The sequence below is a fragment of the Limanda limanda genome, chromosome 12, assembly GCF_963576545.1.
Source record: "Limanda limanda chromosome 12, fLimLim1.1, whole genome shotgun sequence".
Lineage (NCBI taxonomy): Eukaryota > Metazoa > Chordata > Actinopteri > Pleuronectiformes > Pleuronectidae > Limanda > Limanda limanda.
This window is the reverse complement of record NC_083647.1, coordinates 22,818,379-22,843,877: the sequence shown is the minus strand read 5'-3', so window position 1 is coordinate 22,843,877 and position 25,499 is coordinate 22,818,379. Positions and strand designations below refer to the sequence as shown.

Sequence of the window (25,499 nt, the reverse complement as noted above, 5' to 3'; positions counted from 1 at the left end):
TTTACTGACTGCACAGAAATACAAGCCTTTGTCTTCAGGCACCAGATTCTTTACTGTGAATGTCCCACTGAGCGCATCAGGCTTGGTGGCTGAGAACTTCTCTTCAGTGAATCCACGTTCATATACACGGCTTGTTTTTGAAGACATAAACAGTATTTCCCTCAGCGTCTCTCCCGGGAGCTGCCTGTACCAGTACATCTGGTAAAAGGTGGAACCCTTGGTGTGGCTGCAGTGTATTGTTGCAACTTCACCCGTGTCTTTCCACAGTACGGGTGTTTGGGTGACACCGTTGGCATCAGACAGACCTGTGTGTAGATACCGTTTAGTTATCAACACACAAAAAAGAAAGATCAACTATCATAACAACATGAGTAATTTGATGTAATGTTTAATATTAAGTGGTCAATTTGTATTGTTTGTTACCTGAAGTCCACAGAAAAAGGACACATAATATGAGAAGGTCTTGTTTGCAGTGGATCATTGTGCTTTCTTCAGTCCATCAGCAGTTACACCTCCTGTATGAGTCAACTCCCTCTTCTCTCAACTTCATAACTGTCATATCAACTCTCACCACAGTTCAGAGTAGCAGAGAGTACAAATACTGCCCCCTACTGAGAGGAGGGTGTGTGTGTAAGGGGCTGGGAGCTGATGAAAGAACCTCATGTGCAGGTTTTTGTACTGAGGAGCAGATGATGTGTTTCACTGTGTAAACTAGCAGCACAGAAATACACTGCACTGCTGTTCAGGTTCAGTCCTTCAATTGTTAATGTGACATTCTGATCTTTATTTGCGTCCCCGTCCATAATCACACCAGATCCAGGCTCTGAGAATTCAGAGCTACGTAACATGGATCCCAGGAACTGAAGCTGTTTGTTATTTATCTGTTTGTACCAGAGGATTACATTGTAGCTGTCAATACTGTGTGAACAGCTGATTTTCGCTGCTTCTGCTGGTGTCTTGTAAATGTGAGCTGGACGCTGCTGGACTTTGTCACTGAGAGAGGAACCTGTGGAAATAAGATAAATGAAGCATCAGACAAAATACAAACACGGGCGAATTTAAAAAGTGAGAAACACAAAACTTCACAAAAAATAACAGAGATATTTGTTGTTAAATAAAATAAAAAGTTCTCAAAATAATTGTGACGTTACCTGACACAAAAATATTGTTGAAAGTCAAGCTGAAGATGAAATGAAACAGGAAAATCATTTTGTGTTCTCTGACTGTTTGGTTAAACCTTGTTGCAGTGGATCATTGTGTTGTCTTCAGTCCATCAGCAGTTACACCTCCTGTGTGTCAACTCCCTCTTCTCTCAACTTCATAACTGTCATATCAACTCTCACCAAAGTTCAGAGTAGCAGAGAGTACAAATACTGCCCCCTAATGAGAGGAGGGTGTGTGTGTAAGGGGCTGGGAGCTGATGAAAGAACCTCATGTGCAGGTTTTTGTACTGAGGAGCAGATGATGTGTTTCACTGTGTAAACTAGCAGCACAGAAATACACTGCACTGCTGTTCAGGTTCAGTCCTTCAATTGTTAATGTGACATTCTGATCTTTATTCGCGTTCCCGTCAATTTTCCCACCAGATCCAGGCTCTGAAACTCCAGAGTTAACAACAATGTATCCTAGGAACTGAAGCTCTCTGTTATTTTTCTGCTTGTACCAGAGGATTTGATTGTAGCTGTCAATACTGTGTGAACAGCTGATTTTGGTTGTTTCTGCTGGTGTCTTGTAAATGTGAGCTGGACGCTGCTGGACTTTGTGACTGAGAGAGGAACCTGTGGAAAAAAGATAAAGGAAGCATTTAACTACAATATGAGCATGAACACTTTGAATAAAAGATTAAAATTGTCACTGGCAGTCCACCTGCAAGATTACATAGTAAATAAATAGATGAATAAAGATGTATTTAACATTTATGTTTATATTATCTATAAGCAAAATCTAGTAAATGAACAGGACAATTATTTAGTATTTCTGTTCCATCCCTTTGAGTTTAAACATTAATGAACGCAGTAGTTTGAGATTATCTCTGAACATTATTTCATTACCTGAGACCAGTACGATATTAAAGGTTATGTAGAAGAGTGCGATCATCTTGTTGTCTTTCATGGCTGACTTTAGGAACGATCATCTGTGGTGTGGTGTCATGGCTGCATATGCTGTTCTTCTTAAGTCACACCTCTGTTTCCTGGTAACCCGTACACACACCATCCTCTTCCTGTACCACCTCGTATGACTGCTGTGCTGTGCTGTGTACTGAGGGGTCCACTAAGTGACCCTAAACTCTTATTTTATCAAAACATTGTTTTAATAGTCAAGAATTAACTTTCATAATAAGAGCTTTTCCAGCACTCTTGCTTTCCTGCTAAAATTCGGAGGGGATTGTGTTGAAAGGTTAATGGAATTAAAATGGTTTCATGTTGGATCAAGTCTGTGTAACTGTCAGGTTAGTTGCAGAGATCTGAAGAGTTGTTGATGGGAGTGTTGCTGCAGTTTGTGACGTTTGATCCTGCAGCTGTATTCAAAAGTCTGGCAGGAAATCAAAAAGCAACTGGGAGTATTTATGATGCTGGAGGTCCCCCTAAAGCATGTGAGAGAGAAGGATGGAGGAGTGCTGGCATTGCACTGGGGTTTTTGTTCATCTACTCTGTGCGTATGTGTCACTGTGTTCACTGACTGCACAGAAATACAAGCCTTTGTCTTCTGGCACCAGATTCTTTACTGTCAATGTCCCACTGAGCGCATCAGGCTTGGTGGCTCAGAACTTCTCTTCAGTGAATCCACGTTCATATACACGGCTTGTTTTTGAAGACATAAACAATATTTGCATCAGCGTCTCTCCCGGGAGCTGCCTGTACCAGTACATCTGGAAATAGGAGGAACCCTTGTTGTGGCTGCAGTGTATTGTTGCATCTTCACCCGTGTCTTTCCACAGTACGGGTGATTGGGTGACACCGTTGCCATCACACAGACCTGTGTGTAATTACCATCAAGTTATCAATACACAAAACAAGAAGGATCAACTATCATAAGAACATGAGTAATTTTATGTAAAGTTTTAATATTGAGTGGTCAGTTTGTATAGTTTATGACCTGAAGTCCACAGAAAAAGGACACATAATATGAGAAGGTCTTGTTTGCAGTGGATCATTGTGTTGTCTTCAGTCCATCAGCAGTTACACCTCCTGTATGAGTCAACTCCCTCTTCTCTCAACTTCATAACTGTCATATCAACTCTCACCACAGTTCAGAGTAGCAGAGAGTACAAATACTGCCCCCTAATGAGAGGAGGGTGCGTGTAAGGGGCTGGGAGCTGATGAAAGAACCTCATGTGCAGGTTTTTGTACTGAGGAGCAGATGATGTGTTTCACTGTGTAAACTAGCAGCACAGAAATACACTGCACTTCTGTTCAGGTTCAGTCCTTCAATTGTTAATGTGACATTCTGATCTTTATTTGCGTTCCCTTCCATTTTCACACCAGATCCAGTCTCTGAGAATTCAGAGCTACCCAACATGTATCCCAGGAACTGAAGCTGTTTGTTATTTATCTGCTTGTACCAGAGGATTACATTGTAGGTGTCAATACTGTGTGAACATCTGATTTTGGCTGTTTCTGCTGGTGTCTTGTAAATGTGAGCTGGACGCTGCTGGACTTTGTGACTGAGAGAGGAACCTGTTGAAAAAAGATCAAGAAAGAATCAAACAAAATACAAACACTGATGAATTTAAAAACTGAACAACAAAAAATGACGCAAAATCTAACACAATCAGATTTGACAAATAAAATTAATAATTCTCAAAATAATTGTGACATTACCTGAAACCAAAATATTGTTTAAAGTCAAGCTGAAGATAAAGTAAAACAGGACAATCATTTTGTGTTCTCTGGCTGTTTGGTTAAACGTTGTTGCAGTGGATCATTGTGTTTTCTTCAGTCCATCAGCAGTTACACCTCCTGTATGAGTCAACTCCCTCTTCTCGCAACTTTATAACTGTCATATCAACTCTCATCACAGTTCAGAGTAGCAGAAAGTACAAATACTGCCCTCTAATGAGAGTAGGGTGTGTGTGTAAGGGGCTGGGAGCTGATGAAAGAACCTCATGTGCAGGTTTTTGTACTGAGGAGCAGATGATGTGTTTCACTGTGTAAACTAGCAGCACAGAAATACACTGCACTGCTGTTCAGGTTCAGTCCTTCAATTGTTAATGTGACATTCTGATCTTTATTTGCGTTCCCGTCCATTTTCACACCAGCCCAAGTCTTTCCGAATCCAAAGTTACCGACCATGTATCCTAGGAACTGAAGCTCTCTGTTATTTTTCTGCTTGTACCAGAATATTCGATCATAGCTGTCAATACTGTGTGAACAGCTGATTTTGGCTGTTTCTGCTGGTGTCTTTTAAATGTGAGCTGGACGCTGCTGGACTTTGTGACTGAGAGAGGAACCTGTGGAAAATGATAAATGAAGCATTTAACTACAATATGAGCATGAACACTTTGAAAAACAGATTGAAATTGTCACTGGCAGTGCACCTGCAAGATTACATAGTAAATAAAGACATGAATAAAGATACCGCTAACAATTCTGTTAATATTGCTTATAAACAGAATCTTGTAAATAAATAACACGATCATTTAGTATTTCCTGAGTGTTTTTGTTCCATCCCTTTGAGTTTAAACATTAAGGAACGCAGTAGTTTGAGATTATCTCTGAACATTATTTCATTACCTGAGACCAGTACGATATTAAAGGTTATGTAGAAGAGTGTGATAATCTTGTTGTCTTTCATGGCTGACTTTAGGAACGATCATCTGTGGTGTGGTGTCATGGCTGCATATGCTGCTCTTCTTAAGTCACACCTCAGTTTCCTGGTAACCCATACACACACCATCCTCTTCCTGTATCACCTCGTATGACTGCTGTGCTGTGCTGTGTACTGAGGGGTCCACTAAGTGGCCCTGAACTCTTATTTTGTCAAACCATTGTTTCAATAGTCAAGAATCAACTTTCATAATAAGAGCTTTTCCGGCACTCTTGCTTTCCTGATAATTTCAGAGGGGATTGTGTTGAAAGGTTAATGGAATTAAAATGGTTTCATGTTGGATCAAGTCTGTGTAATTGTCAGGTTAGTTGCAGAGATCTGAAGAGTTGTTGATGGGAGTGTTGCTGCAGTTTGTGACGTTTGATCCTGCAGCTGTATTCAAAAGTCTGGCAGGAAATCAAAAAGCAACTGGGAGTATTTATGATGCTGGAGGTCCCCCTAAAGCATGAAAGAGAGAAGGATGGAAGAGTGCTGGCATTGCACTGGGGTTTTTGTTCATCTCCCCTGTGAGTGTGTGTCACTGTGTTCACTGACTGCACAGAAATACAAGCCTTTGTCTTCTGGCACCAGATTCTTTACTGTTAATGTCCCACTGAGCGTATCAGGCTTGGTGGCTGAGAACTTCTTTTCAGTGAATCCATGTTCATATTCACGGTTTGTGTTTGAAGATATAAACAGTATTTGCTTCAGCGTTTCTCCCGGGAGCTGCCTGTACCAGTACATCTGGTAATAGGAGGAACCCTTGGTGTGGTTGCAGTGTATTATTGCATCTTCACCCGTGTCTTTCCACAGTACGGGTGTTTGGGTGACACCGTTGCCATCACACAGACCTGTGTGTAATTACCATCAAGTTATCAATACACAAAACAAGAAGGATCAACTATCATAAGAAAATGAGTAATTTGATGTAAAGTTTTAATATTGAGTGGTCAGTTTGTATTGTTTATTACCTGAAGTCCACAGAAAAAGGACACATAATATGAGAAGGTCTTGTTTGATGGTGGTAATATCCATGTCAGTCAGAAAGTGTTTGAGTCCTCGTATGTTACAGCGTAATGAAGAGTTGTGACGTGACTCCACTGAAAGGACCTCCTATTACAATCTCTGATCTGTGAGAGGCTAGAATGGTTTACTCCAGGTGCAAGAGTCATGTGAGCTTTACTACAGAGATGAAAACTGTGTGATGGTGAGGTTCTTGTACTGGGGAGCAGATGATGTGTTTCACTGTGTGAACTAGCAGCACAGAAATACACTGCACTGCTGTTCAGGTTCAGTCCTTCAATTGTTAATGTGACATTCTCATCTTTATTCCCGTTCCCGTCCATTTTCACACCAGATCCAGTCTCTGGAAAATAAGTGTATACAAACATGGATCCCAGGAACTGAAGCTCTCTGTTATTTATGTGCTTGTACCAGAGGATTCGATCATAGCTGGCAATACTGTGTGAACAGTAGATGTTGGCTGTTTCTGCTGGATCCTTGTAAATGTGAGCTGGACGCTGCTGGACTTTGTCACTGAGAGAGGAACCTGTGGAAAAAAGATCAAGAAGGAATCAGACAAAATACAAACACGGACAAATTTAAAAACTGAGCAACATAAAATTTTACAAAATCTAACAAAAACAGATTTAATAAATAAAATTAATAATTCTCAAAATAATTTGGACGTTACCTGAAACCAGAATATTGTTGAAAGTCAAGCTGAAGATAAAGTAAAACAGGACAATCATTTTGTGTTCTCTGGCTGTTTGGTTAAACCTTGTTGCAGTGGATCATTGTGTTGTCTTCAGTCCATCAGCAGTTACACCTCCTGTATGAGTCAACTCCCTCTTCTCTCAACTTCATAACTGTCATATCAACTTTCACCACAGTTCAGAGTAGCAGAGAGTACAAATACTGCCCCCTAATGAGAGGAGGATGCGTGTGTAAGGGGCTGGGAGCTGATGAAAGAACCTCATGTGCAGGTTTTTGTACTGAGGAGCCGATGATGTGTTTCACTGTGTAAACGAGCAGCACAGAAATACACTGCACTGCTGTTCAGGTTCAGTCCTTCAATTGTTAATGTGACATTCAGATCTTTTCTCCCGTTCCTGTCCATTTTCACACCAGATCCAGGCTCTGGATATCCAGAGTTACCTAACATGTATCCGAGGAGCTGAAGCTGTTTGTTATTTATTTGCTTGTACCAGAATATTCGTTCATAGCTGTCAATACTGTGTGAACAGCTGATTTTGGCTGTTTCTGCTTGGTCCTTGTAAATGTGAGCTGGACACTGCTGGACCTTTTGACTGAGAGAGGAACCTGTGGAAAAAAGATAAATGAAGTATCAGACTAAATACAAACATGGACGAATTTAAAAAGTGAAAAGCACAAAACCTCACAAAAAAGAACAGAAACAGTTATAGTAAAATTAAATAAAAAGTTCTCAGAATAATTTTCACGTTACCTGAAACCAAAATATTGTTGAAAGTCACGGTGAAGATAAAATAAAACAGGACAATCATTTTGTGTTCTCTGGCTGTTTGGTTAAACCTTGTTGCAGTGGATCATTGTGTTTTCTTCAGTCCATCAGCAGTTACACCTCCTGTATGAGTCAACTCCCTCTTCTCTCAACTTCATAACTGTCATATCAACTCTTACCACAATTCATTACATTACATTACATTACATTTCATTTAGCTGACGCTTTTATCCAAAGCGACTTACAATAAGTGCATTCAACCCTGAGGGTACAAACCAAGAACAACAAGAATCAAGACAGTTAAATTTCTTCGAAATAAAGCAAAACTACAAAGTGCTATAAGTAAGTGCCATTTTAGTGCTACCAAAGTGTTAGTTTCAAAAGTGGTTAGTGTTTTTTTTGTTTTTGTTTTTTTTAATTCAAGGTACAGTCGGAAGAGGTGTGTTTTTAGTTTTCGGCGAAAGATGTATAAACTTTCAGATGTCCGGATGTCGAGTGGGAGCTCATTCCACCATTTAGGAGCTAGGACAGCAAACAGTCTTGATTTTGATGAGTGTTTAGCTCGCAGTGAAGGAGCAACGAGTCGTTTAGCTGAAGCAGAGCGGAGTGAACGTGCTGGTGTGTAGTGTTTGACCATGTCCTGGATGTAAACTGGACCTGATCTGTTTACAGCATGGTATGCGAGTACAAGTGTTTTGAACCGGATGCGGGCAGCCACTGGTAGCCAGTGTAGGGAGCGGAGGAGCGGAGTAGTGCGAGTGAATTTAGGTTGGTTAAAAACCAGTCGAGCTGCTGCATTCTGGATGAGCTGCAAAGGTCGGATGGCAGTAGCAGGTAGACCTGCCAGGAGGGAGTTACAGTAGTCGAGGCGTGAGATGACCAGGGCCTGGACCAGAACCTGCACCGCCTTCTGAGTGAGAAGGGGGCGTATTCTCCGGATGTTGTAAAGCATGAATCTACAGGACCGCGTTGTTGCACTAATGTTGGCAGAAAGGGAGAGTTGGCAGTCTAGTGTCACACCCAGGTTCCTAGCAGTCTGAGTGGGGGTCAGCACGGAGTTGCCAAAGTTAATAGTCAGGTCATGGGTGGGAGAGTTTGTCCCTGGAAGGAAAAGTAGTTCAGTCTTGTCAAGGTTAATCTTCAGGTGGTGAGCGGTCATCCACTGAGAGATGTCAGTCAGACAGGCAGAGATTCGTGCTGCTACCTGTGTTTCTGATCGGGGAAAAGACAGGATTAGTTGGGTGTCATCAGCATAGCTATGGTAGGAAAAGCCATGTGAGTGAATGACAGAGCCAAGAGTGTTGGTGTACAAAGAAAAGAGGAGAGGACCCAGGACCGAACCTTGAGGGACCCCAGTAGTGAGCGGACAAGGTTCAGAAACAGATCCTCTCCAAGTTACCCGATAAGTGCGTTCATTGAGGTAGGAAGAGAGCAGGGAGAGAGCAGAGCCTGAGATACCCAGGTCCTGAAGGGATGAGATCAGGATCTGGTGGTTCACTGCGTCAAATGCAGCAGAGAGGTCTAGAAGGATAAGGACAGAGGGGAGAGAATCTGCTCTAGCAGTGTGAAGCTGCTCAGAGACAGCAAGGAGGGCAGTCTCAGTTGAGTGACCTGCCTTGAAACCAGACTGGCGAGGGTCAAGAAGATTATTGTGGTTCAGATGGGAGGAGAGTTGATTAAAGATCGCTCGCTCGAGAGTTTTGGAAACAAAGGGAAGAAGAGAGACAGGTCTGTAGTTATTTACTGCAGACGGGTCGAGGGTGGGTTTCTTTTCAGAGTAGCAAAGAGTACAAATACTGCCCCCTAATGAGAGGAGGGTGTATGTGTAAGGGGCTGGGAGCTGATGAAAGAACCTCATGTGCAGGTTTTTGTACTGAGGAGCAGATGATGTGTTTCACTGTGTAAACTAGCAGCACAGAAATACACTGCACTTCTGTTCAGGTTCAGTCCTTCAATTGTTATTGTGACATTCTGATCTTTATTCGCACCGTTTTCCGTGTTTGCATACATCCTAGGAACTGAAGCTGTGTGTTATTTATCTGTTTGTACCAGAGGATTATATTGTAGCTGTCAATACTGTGTGAACAGCTGATTTTGGCTGTTTCTGCTGGTGTCTTGTAAATGTGAGCTGGACGCTGCTGGACTTTGTGACTGAGAGAGGAACCTGTGGAAAAATGATAAATTAAGCATTTAACTACAATTTGAGCATGAACACTGTGGAAAACAAATTGAAAGCGGCACTTGCAGTGCACCTGCAAGATCACAAAGTAAATTAATAGATGAATAAAGATGTATTTAACGCTTCTGTATATATTACCTATAAGCAGAATCTAGTAAATGAACAGGAAAATCATTTTGTATTTCCTGAGTGTTTTTGTTCCATCCCTTTGAGTTTAAACATTAAGGAACGCAGTAGTTTGAGATTATCTCTGAACATTATTTCATTACCTGAGACCAGTACGATATTAAAGGTTATGTAGAAGAGTGCGATCATCTTGTTGTCTTTCATGGCTGACTTTAGGAACGATCATCTGTGGTGTGGTGTCATGGCTGCATATGCTGTTCTTCTTAAGTCACACCTCTGTTTCCTGGTAACCCATACACACATCATCCTCTTCCTGTACCACCTCGTATGACTGCTGTGCTGTGCTGTGTACTGAGGGGTCCACTAAGTGGCCCTAAACTCTTATTTTATCAAACCATTGTTTTAATAGTCAAGAATTAACTTCATAATAAGAGCTTTTCTAGCACTCTTGCTTTCCTGCTCAACCTAGGGTTAGTGTTTGACCCCCTGGCCGGGCTGCAGTGGTTTTTCGCACTTTAACCTTTGTCTTTCCCATAGTGTAGAGTTGTATGTGACATCGCTTCCACCGGTAAAACCTCTGTATAACAGTAAATGGAAATGTTAAAGTAGACTACTCTAAACCTCTGTCATCACCAAAGCAACAGGTGAACTCTGTGAAACAACAACCTCTTATTGTAAGTCACCTTTCTTCCAAACGTTAACAAAGAGCTGAGGCGACCATGTTGGATCAAGTCTGTGTAGCTGTCAGGTTAGTTGCAGAGATCTGAAGAGTTGTTGATGGGAGTGTCGCTGCAGTTTGTGACGTTTGATCCTGCAGCTGTATTCAAAAGTCTGGCAGGAAATCAAAAAGCAACTGGGAGTATTTATGATGCTGGAGGTCCCCCTAAAGCATGAGAGAGAGAAGGATGGAGGAGTGCTGGCATTGCACTGGGGTTTTTGTTCATCTACCCTGTGAGTGTGTGTCACTGTGTTCACTGACTGCACAGAAATACAAGCCTTTGTCTTCTGGCACCAGATTCTTTACTGTCAATGTCCCACTGTGCGCATCAGGCTTGGTGGCTGAGAACTTGTCCTCACTGAATCCAGGTTGATATACACGGTTTGTTTTTGAAGACATAAACAGTATTTCCCTCAGCGTCTCTCCAGGGAGCTGCCTGTACCAGTACATCTCGTAAAAGGAGGAACCCTTGGTGTGGCTGCAGTGTATTGTTGCATCTTCACCCGTGTCTTTCCACAGTACGGGTGTTTGGGTGACACCGTTGCCATCACACAAACCTGTGTGTAAATACTGTCACGTTATAAACAAACAAAAAAAGAAAGATCAACTATCATAAGAACATGAGTAATTTGATGTAAAGTTTTAGTATTGAGTGGTCGATTTGTATTGTTTATTACCTGAAGTCCACAGAAAAAGGACACATAATATGAGAAGGTCTTGTTTGATGGTGGTAATATCCATGTCAGTCAGAAAGTGTTTGAGTCCTCGTGTGTTACAGCGTCATGAAGAGTTGAAGGTGGGAGTTTCAACACATGTAAATCTGTCTGTGTAATTTTCATGATGGTTAAACTGGCATAGAACATTTTCCTAAGGAGTTTGCAGTTTCAATTGCAGGTTCCAAGTCTTCCTCATAATAGCATGATGGTCCTATTCAGAGTCAAATACTCAACTTTTTGCAATGGGGCCTGGAAACCATGTGACTAACAGCAACCTATCATTCAATGGCAGGTGTAGGCTCTAAGTCGTGCTCCTCTTTGACTGTTTCTGGTTTCAATAGGAAAAATAGGTCGTTAACAAACCAATGGTTAAATAATTGGTGCGGTACAGATCAGGCTGGGGAGGACAGATTTCAAGAAAAAGTATTAAAACTAGTGAATAAATCCAAGTCTGGCTTTTTTAAATTCAGACATTATGTTCAGCACAGCCTTAGCCTTTTATGACAAAATGTTGTTCCACTGTGGTGACGTGATGACCCCAGAAAAGGTCAAAAAGAAACATCAGTTGATAAGATCTTCAGTGTCGCTGGAGGCTTCACTGCAGGTGTTCAGCTGCCTGCACTTCCTGTTTGCTTGGGGTTGACTCTGAGGTTTTTGTGTGGACTTGGGGAGACTCTGCAGCACTGTGGCGTCTGGCTGCACAGAAATACACACCACTGTCGCTCAATGAAAGATTAGAAAGTGTGAGGTTGGAATGTTTACGTCCATCTCCTTTAATGTTGATCTTTCCTCGCACGCCAGCCTCCATGTACGGGAAGTTTAGATTGACATGTCCCAGGTACTCTGGAGCTTTGTGTTGCTCCTGTTTGAACCAGAGAATGTTCTCAAAGTTGTCTGTGTCGTGTGAGCAGTCGATCTCACTGTCCACAGATTCACCAGTTCTCTTAATGATGGAAGGAGGCGTTTGGACAATACGTTTGGTGTCAAAGGCGCCTGCGGAAAAAGAGCAGAAGAGATTTTAAGTGCTGAAATTATTAGCTGTGGGCGGCGTCGTCCTCTGCTAATGAAACTCACCCTTGGTCCCTGGGACGTGAAGGAAACAAACGATGAAGACAGTGAAGATCATATTTAATGCATTCAGAACGGTGACTCTCTCATCAGCCCCCCCACCCTGTTCCTGTCAGTTAAGCTTCTGTGAACGAGAGCAGATCAGTGTTTCACCGTTTCATCACTGTTAAGAAACAGGGGAGGTGTCAGTGCTTTGACCTGGAAACTGCAATGTCAATATCTAGGATGTTAGCAGTGTTAGGAGCGTACAGTAGGTTTTTAAAAGTCTCTGTATTTCATTCATTTTATTTTCAGCTAGTATTTAACTTGCTATGATCAGGCTTTCAGTGGAATGTTTATGGTACAATGATTATGAGCAAATGAGTTTGACTGTTCTATAACTATATGAAGGGTATAAACACACCTTTTGTCTACAATTGATCAGCTCGGACTTCCGGGGGCATCTTTGAGTTAAAACAAACTTTATTTCAACTAAAACAAACAGTGTTATTTTATCTAGATTTTTGATTTGATTGATTGGAATTTTATTTATTTGTATTTGTATAATAATGTCTTTATTTACTTCCATTTATTCTTATATTTTTATATATGTATTTTTTTTTAAATTATTTTTATTTAATCTTATTTTAAGTTATTTGATTTCTGCCTCTTTTTCTTTATCCTGAGTGTTTGATTGTGGGTTGGGGGTGTTCATAAACGTTTGTATGTTTATAAATGTTTGAATGTATGTTTTTTATATGTAAAATTCAATAAATATATTGTTAAAAAAAAAAAAAAAAACTGTTTTGTCAGAAAAGGTTAAAACTGTGACAGGGAAGTTGATAAAATCTTCCGTGGAGCTGGAGGCCTGGCTGCAGGTGTTCGGGCTCCTGAACATCCTGTTTGTCTGGGGTTGACTCGAAGGTTTTTGTGTTGACTTGTGGGCACTTTGCAGCACTGTGTTGTCTGACTGCACAGAAATACACGGCACTGTCGCTTAAGGAAAGATTAGAAACTGTGAGGTCTGAGTATCTTTTGCCATCTCCATCAAAGCTGATTTGTCCTGGTAGGTCTTTCTCCAGCAATGGGGATTTCCGATTCAGATATCCCAGGTACTGCATATTGTGTTTGACTTTTTTGTACCAGAGAATGATATCTAAGTCTTTTATGTCGTGTGAGCAGTTGATCTCACTGTCAATTGATTCACCAGGTCTTTTAAAAATGGAAAGAGGCTTTTGGACAACATTTTTGGTGTCGTCGGCGCCTGTGGGGGGAAGAGCAGAAGAAATGTTAAATTCAGAAATCATCATCAACTTCGATCTTGCCCTTTTAATGTTGCTGTTTCTTACCCTTGTTTCCTGGCAAATGGAGACAACAAAATATGAAGACCATGAAGAACATGTTTAAAACGTTTTTCCTTCCAGGTTTTGTGGATTCAAGCACTCGGGGATGAGAGTGCTTCAGTATCAGGGTTTAAAGAGGGGTGGTGTCAGCCTGAGGGGAGGGAGGGAGGAGGGGGGGGGGTATACTGTAGTGAATAAGTAGGTCTTTGTTGAGGTTTGTGTTCCCTCTGCTGGTGTAAAAAAGAATCCACCACTATGATGATTTTAAGCAACTCTCTTCAGTTTTTGTCTCTAATAACATTGGTTTATTCTGCGTATTTGCTTTAATCAACACAACTATGATGCCTAAGAAAAAAGACCTCAAAACCAGAGCATGCCATGAAAACACATCTTAACGGTGACACAGACTTTTTTTCTGCAGTCTTGCAAGTTAATAACTCAGGCACTTTGAAAAAGAGAAACGTGGCAGTGCCTGTGTGTGTGTGGTGTTTGAGGTCCCTCACAGTAATCCACAGGGTTCCTACGGTCATGAAAAACCTGGAATAGTCATGGAATTGTAAAATGTGTATTTCCAGGCCTGGAAAAGTCCTGGAAAAAAATAAAATCCCAAAAGTTTTGGAAAAGTCATGGAAATTGGTTATATTCATATTTTCATGCCGTTCATTTACACTGGGTTTTAAATAATTCATATGCTTTTAAAGAAATACGCTCAAAATATAAGCAGGCATACGCTCTCAAACTAACTGAGTTAGTATGAGAGCGTATGCGTAAGGTATACTGTGTGCCTTAGAATTCTCATTGCTAGTTTAAATACTACATTTTGTCACGTTCTCATGTATACACCGAGATTTCACAAAATGTTTGGACATGGAAATTTGGTTTAAAGTTGTTGAAAAGTCATGGAAAAGTCATGGAAATCCATTGGTCAAAATGTGTATGAACCCTGAACCCAGATGATTACTTTACGTAACCAAAAAACTGTGCACTGTAGTTTTTGTTCAACTGTCAAGTGTGTCTGTGCCACTGTGTCGACTCACAGCACAGAAATACAAGCCTTTATCCCCTGGCTCCAGATGCTTCACCGTCAGTTTCCCACGATGAGCAACTGGTTTTTCGACTGAGAATTTGTCTCGGCTAGAATCTCTGTAGTCGCAGTAGCTGCCAAACACTGCTGATGCGATGTGTTTCATAGTCTCTCCCGGCAGCTGCTTGTACCAGTACATCTGGTAGTATTCGCTGCCCTTGGTGTGGCTGCAGTGTGTTGTTGCATTGTCACCCTTTTCCTTCCACAGTTTGGAGGTCTGCGTGACATCACTCGCATCAGTTAGATCTGTTAAACAGTAAATGTTAATGTAACAATTGTTAATTTCACCTTTCATCCCTGAAATAACAGCTAGTAGCAGACTACTGTGCAGTGAGATCCGTCTCCACTACTTTACCTGTCATCCAAAACAGAATGAAACATAAGGTGAGATCCTGATTGATCAAGTCCATGTTCTGAAGGTCAAAGCCTCAAATGTGAATGGAGACACACATTGGAAGAGTTGCAGGTGGGCGTGTCTCTGCTGCTGTTATAAAACTCAACGTGGTTCATGGAAATGTGATCACATAACACAAACACATGACTTGTTGCATTGGCTCCCTGTTTGCTTTTATATTGAGATTGTATTAATCACATTTAAGGCTTTACTCAACCAATTCCCTTTAAGCATCAAGGATTTAACAACTCGCATATTTCCAGAAACATACTTTGCTGTTAAACAGAATTTGACTGTTTGATTTACATCTCCTGCACGGTCCAGTCCACTAGATGGCACTGTTTTCCTACATAGGTTTTAAAAAGAGGTCAGTAGAAGCTGACTTTGAATGAACAAGTGCAGTAATTTAAGTTTAAATTCTTCCCTCTGGTCCTCTGATCACCTAGCTCTTCTCCCTCAGGGGGTTTCTGCACATCACTGTGGAATACATTGACTGCAATATTCATTCACATAGCTGTGGTTGGCTTTCACAGACGCTTTATGAGTGTACACAGTTCAGAGATATGCGAGATTTCACAGGCTAATAATGAACGTCCATGCTGCCGTGTCTGTGCTGTAGGAACATGAGACTTTTCATCGGTGCGACTGGTTCGAGGGGGAATCGGGAACAGACGTTAGCTTCAGGAATTTAGAATCAGGAAAGATTATCAGATTCAATCACTGTTAGGTGGATCACAGTAAAACACACAACTTGACTTAACATATTTATTTACAAAAATGACAATCCAGCAGGAACAGGAACTCCAGAAACTTTCTTCGTATGAACTCAGTGAGTATTTCAGATGAATAAATAATGACTCGCAGGAATATGACGTTGAGTTCTGTGTGGCGTAACTCTTTTTGTGTCCAAAACAAAACCATCGGCCAAATCAATTTTCTACAGAAAGAACAAATTCAGTTTTAGTCTTAGTATAATAATATACTGGAAAGTCTGCTGCTGTTTGCCTGTGAAGACATCAGGACACACACAACCTTCTCTTGTGACTCACCAGTTCCCTCCTGGTGTAACCACAGTTTGTCCTCTGGGACTGCAGTTCACCAAACTGAAGAGAGTTCTGTTTTTTGTTGTCGTTCGAGAAACAGTTTTCCTTTTTATTTTAAGATTTTTTACTTGAGATACTACAGAACAGAAATAGCAGCATAGACAAAATTTCGAAACCTACACAAATTAAAACAAAAAACGATTTGGTTGATTACCAGTAGGATTTGGTAAAAGCATTTTTGGCAAGAATTGGGTGAGCTGACCCTTTAACAGTGCGACTATGACCAGATTTAAAACAGGTCCGTCAGTTGAAAGTGTTGAATCCAATCTTATTGTGCAAAGGAATTTCCTCTGCTCCTCTGAACTCTTCTGCAATGTCGTCAAATGTGCGACCTTTTGTCTCGGGGAGGCGAAACCACGTGAAGACGAAGGCGGCCAGAGCCATGGTCATGAAGAGGAGGTAGACGAACTCCCCACAGATTTTCTGTTTATGAGAGGGACAGACAAAGATTTTTTTATGATCGAGTTATTTGACCTTTATTTAACTGAATAGTTTTATGATATAATAACAAAATCTTAAAGCAACACTGTGACTTTGACTACACAGCAGTGCCATCTGCTGGTACACGTGGTGATTACCCCTGCTGGACTCTGTGAACAAGCGATTGAACAGTAAAAGCAAACAAGAACATTTTCCCCTGAAGTGTCGCTCAGTCATACAGTATAAACCTACCAGTAATGGAGGAAAGAGAAGTGCCAGAACAAACTTCCCGCCCCAGTTGAGCATGCTGGTGAAGGCCATGGCGATGGGTCGGGCTGGCTGGTCGAACAGCTCGGCAGCGATGAACCAGGAGATGGGACCAGGACCCAGCTCGTAGGCTGAAATCAGGCAGAAGACCAGCAGGACCAGCAGGCTCCGCAGCTGTGGGGCCAGGTACTGGACGGTGGAAGACAAATTACTGTCAATTAGACGCGTATTATATCTTGACATGACATTCTTCAAATGTACTGTTTTGAAAGGTCTTGTACATTCCTTTAAAACTATCAATTATCACATCATAGTACTCGATAAGGTACCACAGTCTATATTTAAACCCCTTTAACCATTCTAGCAAGTGTTCAAACTTGCCATCCTGCATATCCAGTATTAGAAAATAACCTTTTTCCTAAATGATATGATCTTACCAGGAGAGAATCAACTATGGTCATGAGTAAGTTGCACACAGCAATGGAGAGGAAGCCAGTCAGCAGCAGCCTCCTCCTCCCTGCCCTTTCCATCAGGAAGAACTGGAGGGGAAAGAATAACACAGTGGTGGCTCCACTCATCCAGCTTTTTGAATCAAAATGAAACATTATCCTGTCGTGGTTCAAGCTGTAAAACCATTCACCAGGAAACGCTGACACCACTTCATCTTTAGTCCAAGAATTTAGTGCAGCTTGAAAATCAACAAAATGTGAATCAACTTTTAGTTTATTTACAGTTGATCAATCAGATTATTGAGTTGATGCTGAGCAGCCACGTTACAACAGAAGGATCAGCAGATGTTGTACTTACTGCCACCAAGGTGAAGGTCACATTGACTGCCCCTACGCCCAGAGTCAGGTATTTAGCCTGGTCAAAGTTGGCCTGGAACATTCTGGTGGAGTAATTGATGATCTTGAAGAATAGAGCAGAAGTGTACTTTAGGTTAGTGAGTAACTGGGGCAACTCTGTGTTCCACTGCCCCAGAATCAGAGTGGAAGCTGGGGAGAAGTGCTGAGGCTGAATTATTTATTGAGGAAATATCACAGAGCGGCAGCTAAATATTCATCTCAGTCAGCAAGTCATGCAAAAGCCGGAGCTTCACCTTGAGAACATTTGTTTTACACTCACAAAGGCCACAGTTAAAACCAGTTCACATTTATTAAAGTCTCAACTTTCAAATTCTTGAAAAAATACCTTTGCCCAAATAACAAATTAACGCCATACGACTCACGGCATTGAATCCGGACAGTTGGCTGCCCAAGTTGACGAAGAGGACGATGATGATCGGCTGCTTGTATCTGCGCTTCTTGAAGAACTCGTGGATGGTGACACCTGTTTGAGTGCGAGCGGCCTCTTCCTTCATCTCCTCCAGCTCAGCAGACACCTTCTCTGTGCTGCCTCTCAGCCTCAGCAGAGCTGCAGGGTCAGGGTGGGAAGAAGTAAGCAGAAATCAGACTACTGACGAGGGGTTCCAGGAGATTCAGGAGCAGTGTGTTGTTTTAGATTCACAAGAACCTGTTACATAAGTCCTCTTTAAGAGCATTTTGATGTTTGGATTCCTGGAAGTCAGCCACAAATCTCAAAAGCCGTTAATAAACCTGAGTTACATAGAACTCCAGAGACAGCGGTACCCACCGGCCTCGGCCTTGCTCTCCTCTCCGCGGTTGAAGAGCAGGTATCGAGGGCTCTCGGGGCAGAAAGGCAGCACCAGGTACTGAGCCAGCGCAGGTACGAGAGACAGGGACAGCATCATGGCCCAGTGGTGCTTCGTACCCAGCACTGTCTCCAGACCAGCCACCTGCAACAAACAGGATTATCTCACTCTTTCACTCCATATCCACATATTTACATTTGAACTATAACAGTCACAATCTTGTAGAGCCTTAAATGTGATAACATATAACTGCAGAATTCCGACAAATGGCTGTTTTTCTGCACTTTATCACACACTCAACTCGTTCACTCGATACAAAAGACTTCCAGCTCCCTCCTCACCATTCCCACCAGGATTCCCAAGGCAAAGGACACCTGGTTGAGAGTAGCGAAGGCCCCCCTGAGGTTGGTGGGGGACACTTCCTGGATGTACAGGGGATTGAGACTCATCACGAGGCCGCAGAACAGGCCGAACACCAAGCGTCCCAGGATGAGAACTTCGAAAGACTCGCTGGCTTTGGATGCGCACATCAGACACGTTCCCACCACGGACAGAGCGTTCACTATTAGGATGGAGTTACGCCTGAAGGGGATGAAGGGAGAAATTAAAAGATGAAGTAAATGATGGGAAACATGAGTTATGGTTTCCGTCTTTCTTACCTTCCATAGGAATCTGCCAGAAATTTGACTCCCAGGGAACCAAGCAAGGCTCCGAAGTCCTTAATGCTGACTGAGAGGGACCAGAGCAGAGTCAGGCTGTGATCGGAAATCGTCTGGTTGTGTCTGGCTCTCCAGGTGTGATTGAAGAACTCTTCAATGATCTAAACAACAATTGTAAACAAAAAAATATGATTAATAGAATGTAAAATCATTGTAATCGGGCTCTTAGTCAAAACTTTATTTAAAAATCTATACCACATTGTTTTTTTGGAAGATAATTGGATTCCTTTCAGGAATTAAAAAGCTCAGATCTTCGAGGGTAGAAAATCTTCAGGTTTGTTTTAAGGCCTAATTCAAATAAAAGTGAAATACCAAGCAAATAAAAATTCACCTTGGCTGGAGCGTTGATGTTGCCCGTGTGGTATCCGATCTGCAGGGAGCCCAGCACCGCCGCCAGGATGGAGGTCAGGAGCGTGGCGGTCAGACGGCCCTGAGCACACACCACGTGGGGGGGGGGGGACACACTTATTTAAAACTCTTTTAAATGCTCCGTAGTTTGATTTTGACTTTTCCCACCTTTTTATGTGCAGCAAAAATACAACCGCACAAAGTTAAATAAACAGTAGCTACAAAAAAAAACTTTGTTACCCTCATAAGCGACCACATGATTATTTGTAAAGGTCAATGGTGACAGGAACCACAGTATTTTCACACACTCTCCACATGTTCAGAGTTTTAATTACCACAAGTCAGTGTTAATGATCTTTCTGACAGACCGAGGTTGAAAAGTGGCTAAAACCAACAAACCTCCTGACACGCCATTTGTTTCAGTGAGACCGAAGCGTCGCTCCCTCGGGGTTTAGGTGCTTTTACTTTTTTATTCCTTCCTCTGCTGTGAAAAAAAACAAACAAATGATGCCAGAATTAGAAACCGGCACAAAGTTTTTGTCACGCAGATAATACACATGTGATAATATAACAGATTTCCTACACAAATTTGATATTTTATAGATTTGCCAATGTCAGTTTTATTTATATAGCACATTTAAAACAACTTGACCAAAGTGTTTTACAAAGTCAAAGGTACAACAACAAAAGACAGCTATATGTAATGCAATTAAAATAGAAATGATACAAAATTGAATAAAATCTGCTAAGATTTGTTGGATGTTATAAACACTTCTTTTCCTGTTATTTAATATTTTTTTGTTGTGTTCATTCATCAAAATGTCTAAACTAAATTCAGTCCATATAAATACATATGCATATATATTCTGTCTATGTTTTTATCTTGACGTCAACCTGCCGGTGCTGCACTTTAAATATCAATTCAAAAGGTGCAATCAAAATCATGAGCCTGTAACATGCAGATTTCGACATCAACAAAAATTGTCGTTGTAAAGTGAAATCACAAATTGTAAATTAAAATCAAATAAAAAATATGAATTAACAGGAGATCTTCCCTCCAAAAGTGTTTGTTTTCATCAGTGCATTATTCTTACACATACAAAAAGATATGTGAAACAATCCAGCCTGAGTAAATCTTGTATTTATAGTCATGTATATATATAATAACACCTCCGCTGACTTGTATCGATATTAACATTCACGTTTTGAAATGTTCTCACCGGTTCCTGAGCGTCAAGCGTTGATCTTCCTCCGTGTATTTCCAACGACAGTTTGACTGTGTACATTTTCCTGACTGAACATGCAGACACCACCACTGCAACCCGGGTACACACACACACACACACACACACATGTATACGCACACATGGACATGCACACGCACGGTCACCCACACACAATGATGAGGTCACACCTAGCTGGTGAATGTTGGGCAGGCTCGACAGAATTGCCGCTGCAGGCCTCCTCTGGTTCTCATGGATCAGCTGATGGACGTCCTGAGTTCTCACTGACTGAGGAACCACTGACGTGTGTGTGTGTGTGTGTGTGTGTGTGTGTGTGTGTGTGTGTGTGTGTGTGTGTGTGTGTGTGTGTGTGTGTGTGTGTGTGTGTGTGTGTGTGTGTGTGTGTGTGTGTGTGTGTGTGTGTGTGTGTGTGTGTGTGTGTGTGTGTGTGTGTGTGTGTGTGTGTGTGTGTGTGTGTGTGTGTGTGTGTGTGTGTGACTTGTTCCATGTGCTGCGATGGTGATCATGTGACGATTGCCCCATATGCTCAATTGTCTTTCTAGGAACTTCATAATGAAACATAGTTTGTAGCTTTGAATCTTTTACCATATAAACCTCTAAGTAAACATTGAGAAACCTCCTTGTTACAATGTCATAGTTACATACATTGCTATTATATTGGCATACATACAAAAGACGACTCCCATCACACAATGCTGTGACAAGTTAAAGGGGTCAAGGATTTAACAGAGAGTACCAGGACCACCCTGTCCTCTTCCTCCTCTTCCTCCTCTTCCTCCTATTCCTCGCTTGACGAGTGTTGGTTGACAAAGGTTACGTGTACATAAGCTCTGGATGAATCAGCTTCTAAAATCAGGATAAAATTATCACAGCATTTAAATGAAAAAAAAAATTATATTTATATATTTTCATGTCGTTCATTTACGCTGAAGTTTTAAGTAATTCATATGCTTTTAAAATAAATACTCTCAAAATATAAGTAGGCATACGCTCTCATACTAATTGAACAGTTTGGTGGGGAAGCAGGTGGGATACTGCACTATGCCAGGCAAGTGTAGATTTAACCAGGCTTGGCTACAATTGGAAAGTACACGTCATGAGTTACACAGACCTCAATCAAACTATTGTCTCATTCATTTGTGTCATTTAAGATATACTGTATGCTTTGGAATGCTCATTGTTAGCTTACATACAAAATTTTGTCACCTTTTCATGTATACACCGAGATTTCACAAAATGTTTGGTCAATGGAAATTTGGTTTAAAGTTATTGAAAAGTCATGGAAAAGTCATTGAAATCCATCGGTCAAAATGTGTATGAACCCTGGTGTGTTTCTGTTTTGTGGACATGTGTGAATGTGTAAAAACGTCTTATCTGTATATATGTGTGCACATGAGGAAACATCCACTTGTAAAATATACAGGTTATAAGTGACGGCAAGATAAAATCATGATGTTAGACACACACACACACACACACACACACACAAACGCACCCACACCTGCCTCCTGACCAAAGCCAAATGGGCGATAACAGCTTTTTGCTGCTGAATCACTGAGGAGACAGATGAACCTAATCATTGGTGAGGAAATATTCCATAACCTCACCACAAACAACACCATTTGTGCATGAAAACGATCTCATCATAAAACCTAATAAAATGTGTATAAATAAGTGGTCCTAGAGGCCTGAAAGTAATTATTTATTAAAGCACATTTTTTTAAATTAACTAAATATGCTGCTCTGACTCAGATATATATATATATATATATATATTTAACACTTGTGTTGACGGGAGAGAAGAAAAGACGTTCCCTGAAGGTTAATACTTCAAAAATATCCATCCTTCATCCGTCCATGTTTATCCTTTGATGGTTGAAAACAACTGTTAAAATATTGGATATTTTTATTTCTTTGTTTACCACGTTTTTGTAATTTATTGTCAGAACTTTGGAGAACATAGAACAGTGCGCTTCTGAATCCCTTGTAATAAACTGAATCTGTAGGTAGTATATAGTAAATGAGAAATAAATCCTGCTTTATTTCTAATTTATAAAAACCGAGAGTTACAGCAAACTGGAATTTACTCTTGTGGCCTCCACCAAGGAAATTATATGTTTGTCTGCATTTGTGTCTGTTAACATTCCAGATCTAGTGTTGGGCCTCGGCTGAGAGATTTAATATAGATGTAATGGAAACAACTTAAACGTCACAGGACCTGAATCCAATCTGTTCAGCTCCGGAGTCGAACCCACGAGCACAAACAGGATGATCTCAAAACAAGGAATAATAGTTTTCATCTGGGGGTAAAATGCGTTGTCTACCTGCAAGCTGTGCTCCTGCAGCTGAGTTCTTAATTAGCATGTGGACACGCCTGTGTGGAACCTGACCTTTGACCTTCTGAGCCCTGGCCTCCTGGAAGGCAACCCCGCCCCCCCCCCAACCCAGGTGCTGCCGAACAGTGTATACGATCATCCCCCCACTGCTAATGTTAAGCTATCACACAAACTAATGGTCCTCTCTAATTACCTGTAATGGTGTTTGATGTGGTTCTAAGTGTTTCAATGCTCATGAAGTGAAAACAGAAAACAGAATTTGTGTTGTGGGCGAATCCCCGACTTCGACCTGCGTCTCACACTGACCCACATGATCACTGGTTATTAATATGTTGGTGTTTGAAAAAGCCATAAGACCGTTAGTCAAGATTGATCAAATTGCTTTTCAAACAATGTTTCCTGAATGACTTAACTTTCGATTACACTTGTATCTTTAAATTATTCGTGTTTGAGTCTTTTGAAGAAAGTTACCAAATTCCACAGTGACGTATTCAAACTTATAAACTTAGTCAAACCCTGAAACCTGAGTCTAAGCTTTGTTGTCTTGTCAATTCAATTATTGTTTTACCACTAACCTCAAATTTTGACTTTTGATTAATGGTTGGAAAGTGTGGTATAAACAGGAAGAACAGGTTAGACTAACTATTTTAAACTCTGGATTTTACAATATTAGACATGCTGGAGTAAAAATAGAAATAGTTTTAAGTGTGTAAAATTGCGTAAAAGTTTATTTATTTTTATATTATGTGAGTAGCACAGAAAATGACCAATGACCCTCCTCTGAGTGTTTAATAAAAAGTTATAAATCTCCTTATACAACATCATCCAGCACCTGCACTGCCCACACGTCACCTTCAAAAGCCCAAATTCTTCTGTCCACCAATGAAACCCGCCTACCCTCCACCCCCCACTTCAACAAAGGAGAAAATGCATACACACGCCAACACACATACATGTGCACGCTCTCTCTAAGACACACACACACATGCACATACATCCCAAAGCAGATGCGTCATTATAAAACTCTTTTGAACTTCTCACTGGAAGTCAAAAGCCACATGTGTCAGTACAAGACAGATGTACTGCAGCTGCCTCTGGGCTCCAGTTCCCCCCACTGGCTACCTCAGCCCTCCTCCTCCTCCTCCTCCTCCTCCTCCTCCTCCTCCTCCTCCTCCTCCTCCTCCTCCTCCTCCTCCTCCTCCTCCTCCTCCTCCTCCTCCTCCCATCACGCACTGACAACATCCGCACCTTTGAAGTCTCATCACTAAATCAGATCTACAGGCCGAACAGAGTCCATCTTGGTAGAGAGGTTCTCAAATTGCAACCAGATAATCTACTTTTAATAATTTTTAATGTTCAATACCCAGATCTATGTATTTTTCTTGCAGGTTCATCAGAAAGGATCCCCCCCCTTAAAAAAAGAATGTATAACAACACATTGCTTTAAAAATATTTATTGTAGATTCATGAAAATTGATGGGTTTGGCAGATGGTGTGTGTGTGTACACCTGTGAAACCTGCAGTGAACTACCTTCACCGTTAGGGGTCAGTATTGAGCTCTTCCAGCCCATCTCTTATCACTTCCCTCTGCACACTATTTGAATAGATGTGGTGTAAACCTGGGTCAGGATTGGGGCTTTTTCTTTTCTTTGTTTTTAGATTTAAAAGAAATACCACAACACTTTTCTTGATATTTATTCATATCGACTGATACGAATATTTGTATCTATTTTAGTTTTGTCCGTATCGCCGAGGATCAGTTGTTGCTTTAGTTGTTGTTTGCTGACATTTCTGTTCCACATCTATAAGTGGAACTGTGAGAAGCAGAAGAAAATATAATCGTCCAGTTTCCTAATAACCAAGATTTGGTAAAGTACTTTTGATCAGTTTTGATTCGTGGAAAAATACTTTTTCTGTGGCCCCTTTATTCTCAAAACCTAAATCATGACCCTACCCAGGTGGTGGTCTTATTGTTTCTGGTTCGTATAGCTCAGGACAAGTATTAAGGTTTTCACTGCAGAGCACCTGAAGCCACATATTTAATATGTGACCGATTTCACCCAAAGACAACACATCCCTGTGCTTTGCTTTCCAACTCAGCGACCTCCACAACTAAGAACGAGAAAAGAATCATCCGAACATCTTGAAGTGGTCTTGACAATCTGTGTCGGGCTTTGCAGTGGAAAAAGTTCCTGATGAGGAGGAAGACAATCTTGGCTTCTTGCTGTCAGAGTGACAGTCTTCTGTAATCCTCCCTCACTACCCGTCCCCCATCGTGATGAGCAGTGATTACCAGCCTGCCGGGTTGTTTTAGATCTCACAGCGTCTGGAAGCACTTCAGCAGACACACACAGGTCTAGTGTTCGAACCTGGACCGACACAGGCTCTCAGGAGACACTACACAGCCCGTTGAGACAGACAGCTTTCCTTTCTCCTTCTTGGCACAACTGTCCAGTCCAAATTAGAGACGACTGGGCTTGTGCTGGTAGCAGATGAGGCCCCAGTTACTATATACG

General features: G+C 41.4%; 1 protein-coding gene and 1 gene segment (V, D, J or C); both read right to left on the bottom strand.

Moving 5' to 3' along the window:
* Positions 1-14,415: 14,415 nt before the first annotated feature.
* Positions 14,416-14,911, bottom strand: LOC133015039 (T cell receptor beta variable 29-1-like). The segment is given in 2 exon segments: positions 14,416-14,747; positions 14,857-14,911. Coding segments are annotated over 2 exon segments (387 nt in total).
* Positions 14,912-16,241: 1,330 nt separating this feature from the next.
* LOC133015038 (solute carrier family 2, facilitated glucose transporter member 1) lies at positions 16,242-25,257 on the bottom strand. Its single transcript, XM_061082180.1, has 10 exons — positions 25,247-25,257; positions 19,387-19,519; positions 18,996-19,156; positions 18,678-18,918; positions 18,318-18,480; positions 17,914-18,098; positions 17,493-17,594; positions 17,123-17,224; positions 16,671-16,874; positions 16,242-16,421 (listed from the first exon to the last, which is right to left on the bottom strand). Exons 1-10 carry the CDS (start codon positions 25,255-25,257, stop codon positions 16,242-16,244), a joined length of 1,482 nt encoding a protein of 493 aa, XP_060938163.1.
* Positions 25,258-25,499: the final 242 nt, after the last annotated feature.

Bases quoted from the DNA above. Each gene is read 5' to 3' on its own strand.
- LOC133015038 (XM_061082180.1), bottom strand. The intron at 18,919-18,995 runs GTAAGAAAGACG...CATCCCCTTCAG, and splicing joins CTGGCAGATTCCTATGGAAG to GCGTAACTCCATCCTAATAG. The intron at 17,225-17,492 runs GTAAGTACAACA...TTTCCCCTCCAG, and splicing joins TGACCTTCACCTTGGTGGCA to TTCTTCCTGATGGAAAGGGC.